This window comes from Ursus americanus, chromosome 7, assembly GCF_024610735.1.
Source record: "Ursus americanus isolate L20-20 chromosome 7, mUrsAme1.1.p, whole genome shotgun sequence".
Taxonomy (NCBI): Eukaryota; Metazoa; Chordata; class Mammalia; order Carnivora; family Ursidae; genus Ursus; species Ursus americanus.
This window is the reverse complement of record NC_142133.1, coordinates 70,267,487-70,291,726: the sequence shown is the minus strand read 5'-3', so window position 1 is coordinate 70,291,726 and position 24,240 is coordinate 70,267,487. Positions and strand designations below refer to the sequence as shown.

General features: G+C 36.1%; 1 protein-coding gene across 1 annotated transcript; it reads left to right on the top strand.

Annotated features, from left to right (window-relative positions):
• Positions 1-212: 212 nt before the first annotated feature.
• TDRD15 (tudor domain containing 15) lies at positions 213-20,119 on the top strand. Its single transcript, XM_087863216.1, has 3 exons — positions 213-266; positions 9,923-16,235; positions 19,859-20,119. Exons 2-3 carry the CDS (start codon positions 9,926-9,928, stop codon positions 19,915-19,917), a joined length of 6,369 nt encoding a protein of 2,122 aa, XP_087719342.1. The 5' UTR covers positions 213-266; positions 9,923-9,925; the 3' UTR covers positions 19,918-20,119.
• Positions 20,120-24,240: the final 4,121 nt, after the last annotated feature.

Below are 24,240 nucleotides of genomic sequence, written 5' to 3'. Positions count from 1 at the left end.
TGTGAGGTTGTCCACGTGGAGCTTGGAGCTCAGATTGGGCATCGCCCTCCCCGGGCGCCATGCAGTCTCCGCCCCCGCTCTGGGCAGGAGGAACTGTGCCCACCTGTGAACCTGCCACTCGCCTTGAAGCCTCCACGCTCTGCGCATGCACCCTGGGGCATAAAAGGCGGGGGGTGGGGAGCGAGCGACCTTAAGTTTGCTGCCATCTTAGGTCCTGGCACTCTTCTGAAGAGCTTCGGGAAGAACGGCCTGGCCAGCGCTTGTCCGTAAGTCTGCGTATTTTCTGTCAGCCTGCTCCGGGCTGTTTTCTGGTGCCCCCCACCCCCTCCACCTTTGTCCCTTGAGCCGTCGCAGCTTCGGTCCCAGAGGAGTGGGTGCCAGCCCTCTGTCCCCTGTGGGGGCATCTGCGCAGCCCCGGCTGTCCTCTCTGCCCTCTAATGGCGTCAGTTGCTCAACCTCTCCATGGGTACCAGTGCCCCTGCCTTGAAAAATGCGGGTTTCAAGGAGCGTATCGCCCAGGGTCGTCTCTGCGGTGGCTGAGACTATGGCCAGGTTTTTTACTAATGGAGATGGCAAGACAGAAAGACTATGCAAGCGTTCTTCTGAAGAAACTTAGCGGAGTCGCATGATGTTGTAATACTTTAATACACATTCAGAAGTAACTTTTTACTTTTTGGAATTTTGAAGAAGAAATGCAAACGCTTTGCGGCGTGTCAGCTACACGGAAGGCCAAGTTAATCCTTCTTCCGACCTTCCACATCTCTCTCTTCCTTTACGCCGTCCGCTGTGTGCATATAAGCACATGTTCGTGTACACATGTAGGGTATTGTGTTAGTGTTCTCCGCACCTTACTCTGACCTCCCTTTCTGCCCCCGCCCAGCTCTACAGGATTGTTTTTGTTACTATTTTTTTTTTTTTTTGTAATTGAAAGCATAAAAGAGGTCTTCCGTAATCTCCACCGTAATCTCTACATTTAGGTTGCGTGGTGTGTTTTTTATCACTTCACTGAAGTATAATTGAGGTACAACAAACTGCACCTGAAGTGTACAATTTGATGACATTTGAAACATACACTCATGAAACCACTATAATCAGGATCATAAACCTTTCCATCACGCCCAAAAGTTTGCTATGGTCCCTCCCCAGGCAACACTGATCTGCTTTCTGTCACTATAAATTAGTTTGCATTTTCTAGAATTTCATATAATCGGAATACAGTATGCATTCTCCTAGCTTTCACTCAGGATAATTATTTTGAGATTCATCGATGTTGTAGTGTGTATTAATACTTTGTCCCTTTTTTTGTGTGTGTAGAAAGCATCTTTTTAAAAAATTTCAGTTAGCCAACATATAGTACGTGATTAGTTTCAGATGTAGAGTACTTTCCCCTGTTTATTGCTGATCACTTGCCATTGTATGGCCTACAACCATAATGTGGTTCCACTTCAATAAGAGACAAACTATGGTTATTCAGATTTGAGTATTTTGTAGACATTTTCTTAAAAGTGAGTGAAGCAAGCTTGATACTTTAAGGAAAAATGACAGTATTTATTGATGATAAAATTCACTTAAAGCCAAAATTAAGTTGAAAAACTTGTGCCTGCCACTGCAAGCTTTAGAGCTTCCTAATACTTGAGTTGTCTGATGAGGTTGGTTGTGATATTTGATTTTTGAGATGTTTGAGTAATGCAGTATGTCAGTTTATGGAAGTTCTGCATAATTCTGAACCAATATTTTCAAGCAAATCAATGTAGGACCTTTAAAATCGTCCATCTATTAAAATTCCATTCAAAGCTCAAGATGAAGGGATTTTAAGGTCCAAGTACAAAAAACTCACTTATAGGGTTTAGTATTTCCATATTGTAAATAATGTCTATGAAACCACCCCTTATTGAGTTTTTGTGACTATCAAGAGTATCTTCAGTTATATGAAAAAGCTATTAAAATACTATTCTCTTCTCTCATTATATATGTGTGTGGCCAAATTTTATTCACATACTTTACCCCAAAATAGCCTATTGCAACACATTGTAGAGGCCCCTTAGAGAATCTAGCTATTTTCTATTAAGCAGACACTGGGATTTGCAAAAATTGTGAAACCGTGTCCCTCTTTTAACTGATTTTTTTGGTTTTGAAAAATATCTTTCATAAAAACATTTAATGGGTTTATTATGATTTTGAAATATTTAAAAAATGTTTTTCTAATATGGTAAACATTGACAGAAGCTACATAAACACTCTTTGGTGTCTGTCTTGGCTTGGGCTGCCCTGACAAAATGCCTTACAATGGGTGGCCCATAAACAACAAATTTATTTCTCACAATCCTACACGGTAGGAAGTCCAAGATCAAGATGTTAGGAGATCTGGTGAGAGCCTACTTCCTGGCTTATAGATCTTAGATGCCTGTATTCTCCTGGTATCCCTGTATGGCAGAGAGCAGAGAGAAGTTCTCTTGTGACTCCTATAGGGGCACTAATCACATTCCTGAGGGCTCCATCCTCATGTTCTCATCTAATCCTAAAGGGCCTCCCAAAGGCCCCACCTTCTAATACCACCACTTTGGGAGATAGAGTTTCCATGTATGACCTGGGGGGGGGGGGAGGCACAAAAACTCAGTTCATAACAAAGTCCTCATTAACTTTTTAGGAGCATAAGTGTCCTGAGACCAAATATTTGAGAACCACTGGTTTAATAGAACTATTTTTGGTGTTGGAGAAAGAGGTTAGAGCGGGGTCCAGAGAATGCTTCACCTAAAAGGGAACCTCTGACAAAAACTTGAAGACGATAAGAAAGCGAGCTGTGCTTGGAAGGCAGTAAGCCCAAAACCCAGATGCAGGAAGTTGAAGGAATAGAAGGCACTGTAGTTGTGGTGAAATGAGTGTAGTAGGAACAAGGTAACAGAAAAGTGTGGGTGTGTGGTGGTGGTGGTGGGGGGGGGGGTCCTGGTGGATCTTGTAGGACTTCCCATTGTAATGGCTTTAGTTTTCGCTCTGTGAGTAATTCGAAGCTACTGAAGTTTTTGGGCATAGTAGTGCATGCTGTGTCCTATGTTTTATTTTTTTTATTTTTATTTTTTTGTGTGACCTATATTTTAAAAAGGTCTGTATGGTTACAGAGAATAGTCATGGAGTGGTGGGGTTAAGGATAGAAGCAGGAAGACAAGGTAGGTGTCTGGTATTGGAGATGACAGAGGAAGGTAGTTTGGGCCAGGGTTGTATCAGCAGAGATGGAAGAAAGCATCAGAATTTTTATGTGCTGAGGATAAATCCGGTAGGATTTCCTGCTGTATTATGTGTAGGATACAAAAAAGTGTGGTCAAGTATGATTGAAGATAATTGGCCTGAATGAATCTTGTATCTTATATGTGGTAGATTATATTGATTTTAATTTTGTTCTAGCCTTATTTCTTTTCCTTATCTTATACATTAACTTTTTTGTAGCCTCTTGTCTCTTGAAAGTTTTCTTTAGCAAAAAAAAAAAAAAAAAAATTTTTTAGGTGGTTAAAAAAAAAATGTTTTAATCTGCCTAGTATTTATTTTTGCTTTCAGCAAAGCAGTGTTTCTTAGCCTTCACACTATTGACATTTTGGGCTGGACAAAAGAACAAAAGTTCTTTTTGTTGTTGTTGTTGTTGTTAGGGGTGGGCTCTTCTGTGCACTCTGTGATACTTAGCATCTCTGGCCTACCTGCTGCATGCCAGTAGCTACTCCTGCCCCCATCCTGGCCCAGTTATGACAAATATATCTGTAGACATTGCCAAATGTTCCCTATGGGACAAAAAGGCCCTTGTTTGAGGAATGTTAAATGGAAGATCTGGGTTTAAAATATGCGGATTAAAAAAATATACTGTTTTGTTTCCACTGCATCAGTGTCCTAAAAGACCTGACTCTAGAAATCAATCTGAATAGAGAAGAAAGGAGAAGGAAAACCAGGACACATACAGATGCTTAATTTGAATCAGTCTTTTGGAACACGGTAACCTTGCCAGAGTACCTGCTAGTCAGTTTTATCAGAACTATGTTTACTTTTGGAAAGAGGGAGAATTAGTAAACGGATTCTATTCCATAAGGTGCTTTCCCCATTTTTGTTTGTAGGTCTGTTTTGGATTTGTATCTTCGACTTTTAGTGCTTGTGCATAGTGATGTGGTTTAGTCTAAAGAGCAGTGTTTCACTCATATGTGGAACATAAGGAATAGCAGGGAGGACCACAGGGGAAGGGAGGGAAAACTGAACAGGAAGAAATCAGAGGGAGACCAACAATGAGAGACTCTGGACTCTGGGGAAACAAACTGAGGGTTACAGAGGGGAGGGGGCTGGGGTAACTGGGTGATGGGTATTAAGGAGGGCACGTGTTGTGATGAGTGCTGGGTGTTATACGCAAGTAATGAATTGTTGAACACTACATCAAAAACTAATGTACTATAGGCTGGCTAACTGAACATAATAAAAAGAACAGTGTGAAACAGTGGGAGTAATGTACATAGAGAACTAGACTGGATCAAAACCTAAATTCAAGCTCCTGAATCTCTTATCTTCTTTCATCTGAAAAGTGACCATTTTGTTGTGGAGATGAGTTAAACTAATGTACTGAAAACCTCTTTAAAAAATATAAAGTGTTATAAGGAGCTACTCCTATAAGGAAGGACATTTACAATTCTATTAGAGAATTTAAAACTTTAAAATTTAAAGTTATGTGTATGGATCAACTATGTTTCTATTGGATCCCACTGGTCTAGACGTATTAGATGTGAATTCATGGACAGTTGCCAAATGGTAAGAGGGACATCTGTAATATATGTATTCTATAGAATCCGGAAATTTTAGTGTGGGAAGGGCTTTCCATATCTATTCTTGTAGCATTCATAGATTGTATTTTCCATAAGCCTAAGGAGAGCTGTGATGCTGTGAATTTTTACTTAAATTTAACCTAGGAGTTTGAAATTTTGATTTGAATTTTTAAAAAGTCTTTTAAAAAAATTCAAATAGGATAAATGTAAAAGAGATAAGCACTAATTGTCATCAGATTAATTTATTAAGTTGTGGTTTTATCTTTATTTGAAACTGTATTTGATCATGTATAATTGCGGAACTATTACATATATCTGAGCCTGATTTTTCTCACTACTGTGCTATCCAACACAATAATAAAGTTACATGATGAAGACAGTGTTAATCAGAATAGTTTTGTTATTCTCATTTACTGGCTTTCTCATAAGTAAAATGTATCAATTTATGAAATTATTAGATTACCACTTATGAATCCAAGTTAAAGGTTTTATGTTTTCTATTTCTGCATCTTCTATTAGGTTAAGAAGGATTTTTGCTGCTATTGTTGCCAAAAAAAAAAAATTTGGAAAAACTCTAATTCAACCCTCTCATTTTACAAATTTAGAGTCTGATTCTAAGAAACCATTCCCCAAATCTCACACAACTGAATCTCCACTAAAACTCCTTTCCTGATGTCTTAATCTTGTGTAGGCAAAGTATTTCCATGAATATGGTAATAGTCTAAAGAATAGAATATTGAGTAAAGGTGGTTTGATCTAGAACATCTTGATTTAAATTAGGTCTTTAAATGTCCATTGTATAAAACCACTGTTTAAAAACATGTTTTTTTAAATTTAATTCTTTATTCTAGTTAACACATAGTGTAATATTGGTTTCGGGAATAGAATTCAGTGATTCATCATTTACATATAACACCTAGCGCTCAACACTACAAGTGCCCTCCTTAATGCCCATCACCCATTTAACCCATTCCCCTGCCCACCTCCCCTCCAGCATCCCTCAGTTTATTCTCTATAGTTAAAATCCTTATGGTTTGTCTCCCTCTCTGTTATCTTATTTTTCCTTCCTTTCACCTGTGTTCATCTGTTTTGTTTCTTAAATTCCACATATGAGGGAAATCGTATGGTATGTCTTTCTGACTTATTTCACTTAGCATTTTACCCTGTAGGTCCATCTGTGTTGTTGAAAATGGTGAGTTCATTCTTTTTGATGGCTGAGTAACTGTGTGTGTGTGTGTGTGTGTGTGTGTGTGTGTGTGTAATCATCTCTTTATCCATTTATCAGTCGATGGACATTTGGGTTCTTTCCATACTTTGGCTATTGATAATGCTATAAACATTGGGGTGCATGTACCCCTTCAAATCCGTAATTTTGTATCCTTTGGGTAAATATCTATTAGTGCAATTGCTGGGTCATAGGGTAGTTCTATTTTTAACTTTTTGAGGAACCTCTGTACTGTTTTCCAGAGTGGCTGCACCAGTTTGCATTCCCACCAACATGTAAGAGGGTCCCTTTTCTCCGCGTCCTTGCCAACATCTGTTTCTTGTGTTGTTAATTGTAGCCATTCTGTCAGGTGTGAGGTGGTATCTCATAGGGTTTTGATTTGTATTTCCCTGATGAGTAATGTTGAGCGTCTTTTCATGTGTCTGTTAGCCGTCTGTAGGTCTTTGGAAAGATGTCTATTCCTGTCTATTGCCCGTTTCTTAATTGGATTATCTGTTTTTTTGGGACGTTGAGGTTGATAAATTCTTTAGATTTTGGATACTACCCCTTTATCAGACATGTCCTTTGCAAATATCTTCTCCCATTCTGTAGGTTGCCTTTTAGTTTTGTTGTCTCTTACTGTACAGAAGCTTTTTATCTTGATGAAGTCCCAATAGTTCATTTTTGCTTTTGTTTCCCTTGCCTCTGGTGACGTGTCTAGTAAGTTGCTATGCTGATGTCAAAGAGATTGCTGCCTGTGTTCTCTAGGATTTTGATTGTTTCCTCTCACATTTAGGTCTTCCATTGTGTATAGTGTAAGAAAGTGGTCCAGTTTCATTCTTCTACGTGCTGCTGTCCAATTTTCCCAGCACCACTTATTGAAAAGACTGTCTTTTTTCCATTGGATATTATTTCCTGCTTTGTCGAAGATTAGTTGAACATGCTTGGTCTTAAATTCCCTGTTTGTTCTCTTCCCCTAATTTTCTCTGGATTGTTAGTTTGAGCTTCAAAAATACAAGGGTAGGAGCTTTATCTGTGGCGCTGGAAACTTTCTTCATGATTCTATTAACTATTGAAGCAGGTGAAGGCAGGTGAAGGAAGCTGACTGACAACCACAGAATAGGTTATTCTGTTTACCCAGTCAATCTTTTCCAGGGCGCCTGGGTGGCTCAGTTGATTGGGCGTCCAGCTCTTGATTTTTGGCTCAGGTCATGATATAAAGGGTTGTGAGGTTGAGCCCAGCATCAGATTCCACACCCAGCGTAGAGATTTGAGATTATCTCTTCCTCTCCCTCTGCCCCTACCTGCTCTTAAAAAAACAAAAACAAAAACTTTTCCACAGTGGGGAGCTTTGGTGACCATCACACAGGACTTACAAACTTACATGTTGATTCTTAGGGGCTCATCCATATTTCTCTTCTTCAGACTTTTAGTAAATCCTGTGGTCTTTCTCCATCAGAATTACTAATCATCCTGCAGAATTAGTTATTGTCCACTAATAGGAATAGATTCTTAATACCAGTAATTTCTTCAAGCAAAGTAGATGTACTGTTCTCTCAACTGTGACTATTTCCTTTTGTTTCTCAAGCAAGGCCTCTTGAGTACTTCAATCCATTTCTAGATGTTGCTGGCATTAGGTGAGAGCATATGCAAACCAGGCTCAGATTTTTTTTTCTCCCTCCTGCTGTGAAACTCCACGTGAGGTCATTTGTATGGGTTGAGGGAGGGTTAACAGTGTGGAGGAGTAGGCTCCTGGTAGTTTGAGCATGCCATTCAACTTTGGGCTTTCTTTGGGCTTATACTGTATATACCCCTTCATTTAATGAAGAAGTCCTCCTGGCTACATTTGCTTTTTATACCTAAAAGTGGTGTGGTTCTTGAAAGACTTAAGTATTGTTTTTCCTTTTCCTATTTTCTCAGGCGAATGATCACATGACCCTTTGGGTGAATGCCGGGAAGAATGTTCTTGTATTCTAGCACATGACCTCTTGAGTACCTGGTCTTCCCTCTATAAGGAATAATAGGTCTATGAACTGACTCAAGTCTGGGAATTGGAAAAGGCCTGTCACTTCAAATAACAGTGGCTTAAGGCCTTTCTTATCCTGAAGTGTTTTCGTTTATTCAATAAAAGTCTTTAGTAGGTTGTCCATTGCTGATTATTTTTTTTTTCTCCTTAGAGACGCCAGGATCAAAAAAGCATAGGCTGTAATCTGTAGATCAGACCATAATGACTACCACCAAATTAATTAGGAGGAAATAAAAACCATAGCTAGTACCCAGATGTCCCTAAATCTTAACTCTTTCGTTAGCTTTCCAGTGGCTAGTTTCAGCTTTCAGGCTTAGGTGTTAAGTCTTAGGGCTTCTGTTCTGTTTCTCTGAGAGAACATTTATACTTTGATAAGATTTTATATTCCTGTCCTCCATGTTTCTTTCATCTTTTATCTTTTTAATCTTCTGAGTTTTGAGGTATTCTCTCAAAATTTCCTTCTATTCCATTTATCTTTATTTTGTGTTGATTTTTTTTCCCCGTTGCAGTTTTACATTTCGTATGTGTATTTCTCCCTGATCTGAGTTGCTGCATCTTAATGACCACTTAGTCATATAAAAATGTGTTCTCTTTGACCATTTGAAAACAGAAATCAGACTTCTGAGACACAATTATTTGCTATTTCATTCAATATATTTATTCCCTAGGGGACCATTTCCTTGGTTTTTTTAAAATTGGTTTTCTCTCTTGCTCTTTTTAAAAGTCCAGTATTTTTTTTTTTTCATCATAGAAAGAAATTGATAGTTCTGAAGTGTTAACTCCAGGTCATGTAGGAATTGAGCTGTATCCTATCACGATAAATGTTGGTTCTTGCCTGAATTTGGGGAATATTTTATACGTGAATATTGGTTTTACTAGTTTTTAGAATCCCAACAATCTAGAGAAAAATTAGCAAGAGCTATAGTTACAGTAGAGAGCTTTGCCTCTGTGCTAAAGATCTCTTCCCGCTCTACACTTTATGTGGCCAGCCATGCCAGTGACAAAGCTTGGATGTACCTAACTTACCTTAGGGTCTTTCCATGCCTGGCTTTCCTTAATGGTGTCCAGGACTTAGCCTGTTGTCCTCAATCAAAGAAGAATCCAGGAGTTGTATAATGATGCTGATAGGGTCCAAATGTTACTAATTGACAGAGTGGGGAGTACAAACATTGTGTCTCCTGTGGATTCACCCTCTGCCCTTGGGCCTAGCATTCACCCCTTTGGGTTATAGGTTGTTAGAAGTCTGCATGAGGGAAAGTAGTTCCTCTCACAGCAGTAGAAGGAGGTCTCCAGTGGACTTTATTTGGCCTCCTTCTATTATACCACATCTGTCCAATATCTATTAGAAACTTGGAAATTTCTAGAAAATAAAGATTGCTCTCCTCTTTTCCAGTGATTATATATACTTGCTATTTTTCCTGTTCTCTTGGTTATTTCAACTGAATTTTCTTAAAAGTGGAAGGCAGTGAAGTTAGATACATTTTTATCTATCTTGTTCAATGTAATGTTTTTAAACCTATATGTTCAATTTGATAAAAGAAATTACGTGCCTTTTTTTTTTTTTTTTTTTTTTTTGAGCGAGAGGCGAGAGCATGCATGTACATGAGGTGGCGGGGGGGAGAAGCAGAAGGGGAGAGAGACTCTTAAGCAGGCTCTACACCTAGCATGGAGCCTGACTCAGAGCTCTGTCTCACGACCCTGAGATCATGACCTGAGCCAAAAATCAAGAGTCCCTTGCTTAACCAGCTGAGTCACCCAGGTGCCCCCAGGCATATAAAGATTTTAAGGTTTGTTTACATACCAAACTTATAATAAGGCTAATTTCAAATTTATAGAAGGCTTATTTCATTTAATTGTGACAGCTGTCTGTCCAGAAGCTAATTAGTACTTATTATTTGCTTTTAGAAAATGGATTCTACATCTCTGTTGCCAACATTTTTAGACATGGATCTGACAATATCACACATAGAATGTTTTCCCAAGGACATTCTGGTGAAATTTCAAGGCAGAAATAATATTGAATGTGAGTTTGACTACCACATACTACAGAGGGAAATACAGCATATTCCAAAAGTAAAAAATAATGTGGACATTGATGAATTTTGTTTGGTAGAGGAAAGAGTATCTGGAGAATGGCAGAGAGGAAGAGTCATGGAAAAGAAAAATGAACTCTATACAGTGCTCCTCATAGATCATGGAGAAGAACTAAGAGTTGATGGTACACAGGTTGCTTCAGCCTGTGGAAACTTATTTGAGCTACCACCACGGGTAATAGTTGGTATTTTTGCCAACATACTACCAAATGGGGAAAGATGGCCTCCTAAGGCTTTGAATTATTTCAAGTCATTAGTAGGATTACAAGTGAAAGGTTGTGTACAAGCTGTTTTGCCTCTTCAAATGATTCTTCTTGAAGTGCCAAAAATTATATCCCAGGTTCTTGAACTACAATTAGGCAGACTTATCGACGGGGATTCATTTCGCCTTATTGTGGAAATGTTAAAAGAATTCCCGAAGGAAATGCCGGATTTACTAAAACATAAAAGACCTGACTTATCATTAAGTAATAGTGATACTTCATTTGATATTCAACACATTTTGGCTAATTTGCAACCATCTTTGTCAGTAGGCAGGATTGAAAGTATAAAGGTATCTTCTGCATCGAGCCCAAGTAAATTTTATTGTCAACTAATTAAATGGATTCCAGAGTTAGAAAACTTAACAGCGTGTATGACTTTGCATTATGATACTATCAGTCAAGAAAGTAGTCCCACGTGTGATAACTTTGGACTACTTTGTGTTGCCAAAAGGAGAAATGGACAGTGGCATAGAGGAATTCTTCAGCAGCTCTTGCCCAATAATCAAGTGAAAATCTGGTTCATGGATTATGGCAGTAGTGAGGCCATACCCTCCATCCATGTAAAGAAACTTAAACAGGATTTTATTTTAGTACCACTATTTTCATTTCCATGTTCTCTGACATATTTACACAGTCCAGATAGAGATGCCAGAAAATCTCAACTGAGTATATTTAAACAAGCCTTGTTAGGACAAATAGTATATGCACACATTGACTGGTTCAATAAGGATGAACATCTGTATTATGTAACACTACGAACCCAGGAGCCTACAATCAATTCTAAGGCTCTGCTGAAGACTGTAGGCACACGAGTACTCTGTCCAGTGTCTGAATCAAAAGTCTCTAATATGTTTAAGGAGACGAGTGCTTCTGATGTAAACAGCTTTGCAGTTGACTGTTTTACTGGAAATACTGAATCATCGATAGACTCTCCAAATAAAAACACTTTAAAAGTAGGTTTTCCTATTAAAACTGTAGAGATGGAGATAGAGGCTGCCTATATAGCTTTTGTGGCCTATGTATTAAACCCATCAAATTTCTGGGTACGCACCAATGAACATCAGAATGAACTTCAAGATATAATGAAAAATATAAACAAATCTTATGATTTGTGTGAAAATGATGAACTGATTCTAAGAAATCCAAAACCTGGATTATTTTGTTGTGCTAGATACAGCAAGGACAGACATTTTTATAGAGCTGTAATCACTGAAATTAATGGTTATAAGATCAATGTTTATTTTTTAGATTATGGAAATACTGATTCCATACCATTTTTTGATGTAAAAATTTTGCTTCCAGAGTTTTGTGAGTTGCCTGCCTTAGCCATGTGCTGTTCACTCGCACATGTATTTCCTGTTGAAGATTTATGGGTGAAGGCAGCAATTGACTATTTTAAAAAAATTGTCTTGAACAAAGCAATTTTGCTTCAAGTTACAGCAAAAAAAGATGACAAGTACATTGTAAATATTCAGAGTATTGAAGCCTCCGAAGATATTGATGTTGTCTCTCTTATGTTACAATCTGGATATGCAGAATATTGGGAAGTAGAACCAGAATGTTATCCCATTTCTCTAAGTGAATATTCAGTGTTAAGTTTAAAACCTAAAAACAAAGTTAATATTAAAGTCCTATCTGCCCTTCTTGAAGGACCTAAACCTAAGAAGTACCATTCAAACAAGCTAAAAGAAAGTAGCTTGTCTTTGTTAAAGTCCCCAGCTGTTAATTTCTCAGATTTAAAAAATCCTTTTACCTTGTCTGTGGGACCTGAGTCGCTACGACTTTATAAAGAATATATGTTTAAACCAGGAACAGTCCTTGAAGTCAAGTGTTGTTCTTATTATGGCCCAGGTGACTTTTCATGCCAGCTTCGATGTAAGTTAGAGGACCTAAAATCACTAATGGAACAAATTCAGAGTTATTACAGCATTCATTCGGATCCTTATCAGATTGGGCAGATTGCTTGTGTTGCTAAGTATTCCAAAGATGGGAAGTGGTATAGAGCTGCTATTTTGACTCAGGTATCAAGAAAAGAATTTGACGTAGCATTTGTTGATTATGGTTACCAAGAAAGGGTATTAGTTAAAGATATTTGTGCTATTAACCCATGTTTTCTTTCTTTAGAAGGCCAAGCCTTCAGATGTAGTCTTAGCCATTTAGTTGAACCCATTAGTTGTAAATTCCGTTGGACAAGAGAAGCATGCAGAGATTTCGGGAATTTTATTTCTTCATCAAGAGGATTATTGACTTGTGTCATTTATGCCTTAGTTCTCATATATCCAAACTGTTTATGTAACTTAGTGGATTTACAATCTCCACTGACTAGTGCAAACGAATTTATTAATCATGGCTCAGCACCGTATAATACATTATCAAAGCCATTTCCATGTTCAGTTAGTCTTTACAGTTACTACTATTCTTCCTTTAACATAAACATTGGAAGTGAAGAGGAAATATACATATCTCATATATATAGTCCCAAAAAGTTTTACTGCCAACTCAGTAGAAACAATAAAGACCTAGAGATGATAGAAACAAAAATCACAGAGATTAGTAACCTCAAAAATTGTCCAAAATATGATCCTAGTAAAATGAGATTGTGCATATCTAAGTATGTGGAGGATGGTCTCTCTTACCGAGCTTTAGCGATGCCAACAAATTCACTAACTGACTTTCTGGTCTATTTTGTGGACTTTGGAAATAAGCAGTTAGCAGAAGAAAGTACATTGAGGGCTATTTCAGATCAGTTTCCAGAGTTGCTATTTACACCTATGCAAGCTATTAAGTGTTTTTTGTCAGATCTTAGGGATGTAGATATTCCAGCAGAAATCTGTAGCTGGTTTGAAGATAATTTCTTGGGAAAACCGTTAAGGGCAATAATATTGTCCAGGGAGTCAGATGGCCAGCTTGGTGTAGAATTGTATGATGGATGTCAACATATAAATCAGGAAATTAAAATGTTGCTTCATGCTTATGGAAAAAAACAGTGTGACCAAGCACAGTGTGTGGAAAAGGGTCCTAAAATAAGCGAGAATAAGAGACTTGCTGTTTCTTTGAAAGGCAAAATAGAAAATAACTATCACCGTAATATGATAAATAAAACTAATCTAGTAACATACTCTGAAAGCAAAATAGATCAATTAACAAATCCTGGAAGTACATACGGCAAGCTTTTGAAACCATCAGTTTGTTACAAAATTGAACCTGTGTCAAAAAACAAAGTAAAATCTTTGAATGATGGACTAAAAAATAAAGGTGTAAAAAATGTCTCTGGATCTGCACATACAAAAAATGTCTCTGGATCTGCACATACAAAAAATGTCTCTGGATCTGCGCATACAAAAAGTGTCCCTGGATCTAATGAAAATGATGTGGGCCACAAATCAGTAAAGGTTGTATCGCAGTCTTTTATCCGAGAACTAAATCAAGCAGCCTCTCCAAGCCCATCTAATCTTACTAGACCACAGATCAAAGATCTTCCTCAACCTCAAATCTACTTGAATGCCAAAGTTAAAGGATATGTTTCTAATATCAGTAATCCAGCAAGTTTCCATATCCAGCTTGCGGAGAATGAAAATCTAATCATCAGACTAGCAGATGCTCTAAATGAAAGAAGATTGAATGTAGTGAAAGAGAGAAAATCAGTGAAGCCTATGGTGGGAGACCTTGTAGTTGCAGAATACTCTGGTGACCATGCCATTTACAGAGCAGTTATTAAGAAAATTTTGCCAGGAAATTCTTTTGAAGTGGAATTTATTGACTATGGTAACACTGCAGTAATAAGCACATCCAAAATTTATGAGTTTCAGAGGGAATTCTTGACCATTCCTCCGCTAGGAATCCATTCATTTCTTAGTGGAGTTAAGTGGAATGAGCCTGATGAAATATGGGACAGTAAAACTGTGGATTATTTTGTATCAAGAGTGAGTAACAAAGCAGTTTCTTGTGAATTTCTGAAAAAGCATGGGCAGAAATGGGAAGTCAACATTGTTTGTGACGGAACATGTGTCATTAATGAACTACTGAAATGGACAGCCTGTTCAAAACTACAGAAAACAGTATCGCAGCTGCCTGTGGCTGTCTCTCAAAAGGTGAGCTCTGGGGAGGATAATGAAAGGAAGGAAGGAAAGTCAAAGGAGTATGAAGGTTCTGGGATCCTTCAACCATCCTGCCAACAGCTGGTTAAGATTCCTTTTGAAGAGTTAAAACCTGGACAACTTGAAAAGTCTGAGATACTTTATGTCTCAAAAAGTGGGACATTTTATGTGAAGTTATCCAAAAATAAAAAAATCTTGGCAGATTTAACAGTACTAATCACTAAAGAAGGACAGAAACCCTTTTTATCAATGGAAAACATTGAAAAAGGTTTAGAGTGCTTGGCAAAATCTAAAAACACCTTGAAATGGTATCGATCAAAAGTAGCAAAGAAGTATGTTGATGAGAAAGTGCTTGTTTTTTTAGTAGATCGTGGTAGGTATGAAATAGTACCTTTAGGTAATACCAAGGTGCTTAGTAATGAAATTAGAAATATTCCAAGACAAGCTGTGCCTTGTAAATGGATTTGGTTTGAAAATTTTAGAAACCGGTCATTTGAGTCCATTGTGTCTTTGTTTGCTCATTTGGACATAAATATTCTTTTCCTGAAATACTTAAACTCTGTGTGGAAAGTGGACATTTTGGTAGATGGCCTGTTACTTTTGGAATACTTAAATACGGTTCATATTGAAAACAAACTTAAATCTTCAGCATCTATTTTTAGTGTGGAATCTAAGACTCCTGTGTCATCATGTACAATAAGATCATATACTTGGGTCCAACTCCAAAATGGAAAGCAATATTCTGGTATTGCCACTGCTGTTTGTGATCCGTCAGATTTCTGTGTTCAGTTAGAAGACTTCTTCGACACAATGAAATCGCTCTTTGTGTTGCTGTCTGATCTACCAGAAAACTTGCAAAGAGTGCCTCAAGAGTGCCTAACTCCCGGTGCTAGTTGTTTGTTCAAATACGATTTGGAAGATCAGTGGAATAGAGTAGAGATCTCTGAAGTCTCTAATCAGTCCTTATTACTTGTGTTGATCGACTATGGATTTTCTGTTTACATACCTTATTCAGACATAAAAAATCTGAAAGTTGTTCCTGTCGAACTTTTGGATATACCAAGGTTAAGTTATCCTTGTATCTTACATGGTATCTTACCCGCTAAAGGGAAACACTGGAATGAAGAAGTGAAAAGTTTCTTTCAAGATTTCCTAAGTAAACCAGGCTTAGTTTTTCAGTTTAGGAAGCGTAATTTTGAAACAAAACTGGAAGTAGATGTCATTCATGAGAAAAACAATTTGGCAGATATGTTAGTTGCATCTGGTCTTGCAGTATATTCTAAAGGTTCAGATTCTCTTAAAGATGGGGTTACTACTACTGGATCTACAAAAATCCAGTATCAATTACAGAGTAAGCCTGTCTTCCCATTGTTAGATCAAAATTGTTACAAAAGAGAAAATATAAGTTGTACATGCACAGAGAAACAAAAGCTGAAAGAGAAAACTGTAAAGAGGAAAGAGGTCTATAAGAACCTCTTAAGGAAAAGCCATATCAGTGAAAGACTATATTCTAGAAATGTAACTCTGAGGAAGAAGGCTGACATTGGAAAACATAATCCCCTAAGTATTATTACATTTGATACGTGTTCAGTAGCTTCATTTTGGAAACTAACTAATTGCTTAAAGACCAACACCAACTGCAAAGAAAACACTTTTGAAAAACTACCAGCTGAAGAAGTACAGGAAAATAACACAACGGATTTAAGAATAGCAGTAAAAGCATTGCATGCTAATGAAAAAACGGTATCAGAGGAACACTTACATGGTAAGTAGCTATTTTTAAAGAGATTATTTTTTTGCAGATTCTATTTTTGATTTTTTAAAAGCTTATTATATGTCAAAATTATCCAAACTGAAAATATCATACTGCAAGAAAACTTACTAAAAAATCTGAATAAATGGATAAACTCGGAGTGATCACTTAATTATAAAATGGTATGTGACTATTCCTTTTTTAAATGGTGACCTTTGAGAATGTAATGAAAGTGGAGAGCATTTTTAACCATACATGCATGCACACATCCATGACACTTTTTAAAATTTAATTAGCCAACATGTAGTACATCATTAGTCTCAGATGTAGTAGTCAACAATTTATCAGTTGCATATAACATGACATTTTACAGATAATTTCAAGGGTTTCACAAGACTAAAGCCCCATAGAGCTCAGGTTAATAAATCTTGCTATTAGTGAGCTCCTGGGCTCATTTTGAAGAACCAATTTTCTGTTCTAGGTTTCTTATCAGATGAAATAGATCTTTAGGTTTTTTTAGTATGCTTTCAGCATATTGCTCATGCAGTTTAAACTTATGGAATAAACTGGAACTTATTTCCTCTTAAATTTTTTAGATGTCAAACTGATTCTGTAATGTTAAAATATTAATGTTATAGCTAGAGTATTGTCTGATTTTGCTTATGCACATTATTTTCTGTGTGGATTAGTTACTGAGGATTTTGTAGGCTGTAAATGTTCCCTGTTTAGTGAACGGACTGTAAATCTTATTCCATGTTATAACTCGTATTATAGCAGGTTACATTCTTTTAATCAGTGGGGGGGATCTTGTTTTTATTGTTGTATTTTAGAAAGTATTTCATTTGAGTTCATATTTAGGTGTTTTATAGTGAATTGATAAATGTTTTCAAATTGGCTCTTATTTCTGAATGTTTTGTATTAGCAGTTACGGTAGAGTGCTTACTATGTTCTTAGTATTATGTACTAAGATTTTTGTATGTATTCCCTCATTTAAAGCTTACCTAACTCCGAAGTAGGTTGATTTTTAGGTTTGAATGGAGTCTGATAACTAGTACCCATTTCTTTGCCTGAATTCTAAATCACTTTAGAGAGGGACGAGGAGAGAAACGATTGGTGAGCAAAATATCACATTTATTAAAATCAAAAACAATATTGATAAATATGGTTTTATATCAGTGGGAAAATGGATTTGCCAACACTGAATCAATAATTCAGACTTCTCTGCAGAGGCACAGAGGAGAACTTCTCCATATGGGGGGGGCCTGCCCATGTGAAACGTATGACTTGAGGCATTTATCTTCAAAAAGGGAGGGAGGAAGAAGAGGCTAAATATGTGTCCTATTCTATGCAGACCAGTCAGATTGGCCCTTCTCCTGCTGTAAGTGAGGGAGCAAACAAACCAGAGGAGGGTTAGACTAGGAGAGTGCCTCACCTGTGAATACTTCTACATGGAAGGAAACCTCAGGAATGGGAAGAAGTACCCCCCCCCCCCCAAAGTATCACTATCTTATGGATGAGGCTCAGGAAAATTAAAGAAGTTGTTCTTGGATATAAAGACAGAATCTCAGTTCCTTAATTACTTGCAACTCTGATGTCTCCAACTCCAAAGTTTTTTGTTAATTACTTATAGTGCCTTTGCAAAGCAGTTCAGTCATTTGAGGAATAGTTTTCAATAAGCTTTTGGCCCTCAGCCAATGCATTTTAGCACTTACATAATTTCTTTTATTCCACATGCGTATATTTCCACCTTCATGTTTTTATCAAAATCTTAATACCCGACTGTGGGGTCCCTATCTCCGTCCCACCTCCTGCGTTCGTAGCACACAGTGAATCAATGAGGGAAGTAAGTAAAGGTAGCTATTACAAAAGCAGTTGACCAAACTGCTTTTTTAGTTCTGAAAAATAAAACTTGAAGTTTCGTTTAGGGGAAAAATCATAACTGAGACCAATATAAGAAACATGGTTTCATGGACTTACTAATGTACTGTACGTTTTAAAACAAAACAAAATAAGAAAACGTCAGTTGGTTTCTAACATTTGTTACTCGTCCAACGGCAGCACTGTAGTAACCGCTGCTGTTTGCTATTACTGCCTGCTCCGAATCTAGGGCAATTTTTTTTTTTCTTCTTGGTTAAGGTTACCAATATTTGAAACTCCCTTCCCTATTAAAGAAGCTAGAAAAGTGGCTCTGGAGACGATTGTGGATAACTTCCTGGATTATTTTGTGAGAGAAAATATTAATTCTGGACTCTGTTGAAAACTCTTAGTCTATTCCTCTGGTGTTTGGAGTCCAAACTATACATAATGAGTCACAGTAATTCTGTGCTAAACGTAGTGTCATTGTGTTAGAAATGGCCTTGAAGTATAATGGACTTACTTTGCCTTGCCCAGGTATGTTTTTAATTATAGAAGTTGCTGCCTCTTGCATTTAGAAAATGGGCTTACCTTTCCTATAGTTTCAGCCTACTATAACATACCAACATTAAAATATTCAAGCTAATTGTTTTTATTTGCAGCCTATTTTCTCAAAATAAGTTACTAGTGTGTTTCCAGGACGTTTTAGCTGTTGCTTGCTTTTTTTTTTCCCCCTGCACGTCCTTGAATAGATAATTATGGGAACCAGAGAATGTAATAACCCTTTAAAAAAGCTCAAAAATATCTAGTTACTCCTTGGTAACAAAACAGTGCTTGATGTTGATATGGGCTGCTTTCCTACAGGTGCTTATTTAACTGGAGGACCTTTTTGAAAGAAATCTGGAATGGCAACCCATTTTTGAGAGTTTCGTCTGACCTTTTACATTTGAGATGATATCGCTAGATATCCAAAGGAGAATGGCCGACAGGCATGTAAAATGTTAGACTGAATTCTGAAAATAAAAGATTTGTAGGTGATACATACTATGAATCACTTGCATTGGATCTAGCATGGTATTTTAAAAGTATGGGCAGTGAGGCCCCACTCCCTGAGTTTGAATTCTTCTTCATCCCTTCTTTCATGTTAGTGAAACTGGAGGTAGGCTTTTTAATACATGTTTCTTCAGTTAGTTTCTTCATCTGTAATATGCAGCTAATGATGATGCCATTGGCTGCTTGTGAGGGCTACATAAGTTAAAACATGTAAAACCTATTAGTATCTGGTACAAAGTACATGCTCACTAATTTTAGAAATAGCCATCCAAATAAAGCTCCATTTGTTTTTAAAATCTTTTGTGAAATAATAACTCGAAAAATTGCTGATGCTATGCTATGCTGCATGAAATTGCAATTTTTAGGACACATATTTACAGTACAGTGATTAGATTGATGGTTGAACCTGGAAGATAGGATTTCTGATTGAGAGAATTATAGTTCTAAGTAAAGATTAGAATAGACTATATGTATTTTTTCCAAAATGGATATATATTAGTAATTACTTAGAAGATATTTTTAGCTTTATGTATAATTATATGTATATATTATAGTATATAATTTGTATGTCATATTTCCTTCTTTACCTTTCTAAATTGTGACTTCTAGAAATTAAAAATTCTATTTATAGTAGGAATTTTCAAAATAAAAGTCTTGACTATAAAACCCATAATGTTTGGAAAAACATGTTACAAAATACTAATTATTCTTTTTTGCTTGCTTTTCAGTGCAGGGAGATGAAACCTCAGATCCTTTATGCATCAGTTTGGCAACAAATAATACATAGGATACCCAGTAATTACTGTTTTGTTTTAGATGCTCCAAATATATAATAAAAGTGGTAAGCATATGACAGTTTCTAATACTAAAAGTATCTGAAAGGTGTGTAGGTTGTTCCAATTATTTTCCCAGCAGATAGGGATTAGAATGTTACAGAAATTTTATATGACCAGGAATTATGATGACTTGTCTTCAGAAAGGTTATTTAAGAAATGGGGTTCACTTCTAAAATATTTTAAACATTTTATTTGATAAACCATTCTTTGCTTGTATTTTCACAGTCATTAGATAATATTTCACCATTATCTTATGTTAGAGTCATCATTGCAATCATGGATAGTATATAGAGAGTTCACGATAATATATAGAGAGTTAATGCTACACAACCATATTCCCAGGAAAATATGGGTGCTTATAGGACTGACACTTATTAGTAGAAAATGGAAGAGAAGTCAGACTTAATCCCATTCTTCCTTCTCTTTAGGTCATGCAGTGGGGTTTTTTCTTTCACTTTATTTTGCAGTTGTATCTTTTTAATTTGTCTTTATATTTTGGTTTATTTGTTGTAGGTACTTGTGACATTCAAGAACACTACTGTTTAGTTGGAGGGGGAGATATTTTGTCAGTGCATTTACCTATGAATTAGAATTTATTTTACAAGTAAACACTGAGCAAGTTCAGAGTATTTTGTTGCAAAGATAGAACCATAAAATCATAGAGTTGCACTTAAAGTCAATGTCTGCCAAATAGTTGTGAAGAGCTAGAGATTTGGTGATTTAGAGAATATTTGAGAAAACTCAGTAATTTGCGAAGCTAGCTAGGGACAATCAAGTTTATCATTGGTGCATGTATATTGAATGTATTGATATTGTCATTTTTTTTGAGGTTAGGAAGTAATTTCCAGAAATACTGCTGTTTATGAATATGAGTTTAAATCCGGTATCTTGAAAGTTTATTCAAGGTGGGGGGACTTCATATTTTTACACTACAAATGAACCTGTAGTCTGTGGTTGTTTTAGAGCACATAATTTACAATGACTCTTTGTAATCTAATTTCTTTGAATACTTTTGTGTCACTTTCAAATTGTGACCTCACCAGATCTTAGAGATGATTTTGTACAATTTAGAAAAAGGCTTCTATTGGAAAAATAATTCACTTCACTTCTGTGACTGTTGTATCACGGGGCTGCTGTTGTTTGTTTTTGTTACCATAAAATATGGTAAAGATAGTGATTTGGTTAATTAAAGACATGAATTTGAATGCCAAAATAAGAAAGTAGTAATGGGTGTTTTCGGTACCAGTTTTATCAGGAAGGGCCTCATACCCCTTCAGTTTTTCAGATTTAACTTCATTTATCTATCTTCAGGTATAGTATTTTATGTTTGGAAATAGCCAAACTTCACAAATTTATTACAGCATTTACAGTAATGTTTTTACAAGTCTGCATTTCAGTTAATTACTACTTAATTTTTTTTTTTGACAGAAGCCCAATATAGAAAGTAGCAGAAGATAGGATTAAAATTAAGTTTCCTTTTAAGATATAAATGATTAATTTAAAACTATGGTTTTCCTTTTTTATTTCGAAGGCACTTTCCCCCCTCTACTTTAGCTAGTTTATTACACTGTAAAATGACGACATAGAGGCTGTATGGTAATTCAGTACTTTCAAGTAAAAAACAAAATGGCATATTCATTTTAGGATTTATATTTTCATACGATTAGGTTTTATTATATTTCACAGATAAGTCAATATTAATGCTTTTTTTCCTAGTCTAAAATGTTTGCATTAGTTTGTTAGAATCTGTTATCTTAATGAATGTTGGCAATAGACTGTTCGTTCAAAATTTGGATAGCAGTAACACATTTAATTTTTTAGATTAAAGTATTTCAAAGTTGATGATTATTCTTTTTAAATTCATCTCTAATTTTGCTTTATTCATATAAATTAAAAATGTTTATTGAACTCTCATAAAATGGTTTATAATAATGGAAAAAAGTATTCCTGAGAAATGGATTTGTTCTTAAAAAATTCATATAGGCATTATTCAAAGCTATATATAGATACAAAATAAAAACACTCATAAATAAAAACTGTTAAAGACAAATTTTCCATTTGTCTTTTCCTGGCATGATCACTTTGATTCTAAATTCTTCTATATAAGATGCTGAGTTGATTAAATCTCAGTGTCAGATTTTTTAAAAATTTTAAATATTAAATTGTTTATATGCATTTAACTCTAATATCACTTAAAAAACTTGTTTTGTTGTAGTTGAGTATATCCGAGGGAAATTATTTTTGTTTTGTAATTATTTTCTGTAAAAAAAATTTTTCAGAGTAAAATATTTTGTAGTTTGCTAAAGTCTGAATGTGTGTGTATGAATGTGTTTTAAAAGGGCACTATAGCATTAACAGAGGCATACCTTGTACATATTGTGACGAAATTCAATTCACTTTAACATTTCCTGTAACCAAAGCTAATCCTTACTCAAACAGTTAGTACATTTTTTTCCTCTTTAAAAGTACTTCTAATTCTCAAAAGTTCTTAATTTTTCATTTTTTTCATTTGTAAAGGCATGTTGGATTTTTAAAAAAAAATTATAGATCTTTTTATTTGGCCTATAACATTTTGTGTTTCTTCAAATTGTTATTAAATTCTAGTATAGTATAATATTGGTTTCAGGAGTAGAATTTAGTGATTCATCACCTATGTATAACACCCAGTGCTCAGCACAGGTGCCCTCCTTAATAACCATCACCCCTTTAACCCATTCCCCCCACCTCTTTTTTTCCCTTCCTCATATTCATCTGTTTTGTTTCTTCCACATGAGTGAAATCATATGGTTATCTGTCTTTCTGACTTAATTTGCTTAGCATAATGAAAGCTCCATCCACATTCTTGCAAATGGAAAGATTTTGTTCTTTTGATGGCTAGTAGTCCATTATATATATATATATATCACCTCTTAATCCATCTTTATCCCTCAGTCAATGGACATTTGGGCTCTTTCCATAGTTTGGCTATTGTTGATAATGCTGCTATAAACATTGGGGTGCAGGTACTCCTTCAAATCTGTAATTTTGTATCCTTTGTGTAAATTCCTAGTAGTATAATTGCTGGGTTATAGGGTAGTTCTATTTTTAACTTTTTGAGGAACCTCCATACTGTTTTCCAGTGTGGCTGCAACAGTTTGCATTCCCACCAAAAGTCTCTGCATCCTCGCCAACATCTGTTGTTTCCTGTGTTAATTTTAGCCATTCTAACAGGTGTGAGGTAGTATCTCATTGTGGTTTTGATTTGTATTTCCCTGATAAGTGATGTTGAGCCTCTTTTCATGTGTCTGTTAGCCATCTGGATGTCTTCTTCGTAAAAGTGTCTATTCATGACTTCTACCCGTTTCTTACCTGGATTGTTTTTTGGGTGTTGAGTTTGATAAGTTCTTTATAGATTTTGGATACTAACCATTTATCAGGTATGTCCTTTGCAAATATCTTCTCCCATTCTGTAGGTTGCCTTATAGTTTTGTTTTTCACTGTACAGAAGCTTTTTTATCTTGATGAAGTCCCAATAGTTCATTTTTTGCTTTTGTTTCCCTTGCCTTTGGCAACATGTCTAGTAAGAAGTTGCTACGGCCAATGTCAAAAAGGTTGCTGCCTGTGTTCTCTAGGATTTTGATGGGTTCCTCTCTCACATTTAGGTCTTTCATCCATTTTTGAATTTATTTTTGTGTATAGTGTAAGAAAGTAGTCCAGTTTCATTCTTCTACATGCTATGGTCCAGTTTTCCCAACACCATTTGAAGAGATTGGAACACCTCACAGCAATGGACCGATCATCTAAGCAGAAAATCAATAAGGAAACAATGGTTTTTAATGACACACTGAACTAGATGGACTTAACAGATAAATTCAGAACATTTCATCCTAAAGCAGTAGAATACACATTCTTTTTGTGTGCACATGGAACATTTCCAGAATGGGTCACAAATCAGGTCTCAACAAGGTACAAAAAGATGGAGATCATACCATGCATATTTTCAGACTACGATGCTATGAAACTTGAAGTCAACCACAGCAAAAAAATTTGGAAAGACCACAAATACATGGAGGTTAACATCTCAGTAAAGAATGAATGGGTTAACTAGGAAATTAAAGAAGAAATAAATGCACGGAATAAATGAAAAGGAAAACACAGTAGTTCCCTTGGGACTCGTAGCAAAGGCAGTCATAAGAGGAAAGTATATAGCAATACAGGCCTATCTCAAGAAGCAAGAAAAGTCACAAATATGCAACCTAACCTTACACCTAAAGGAGCTAGAAAAAGAACAAATA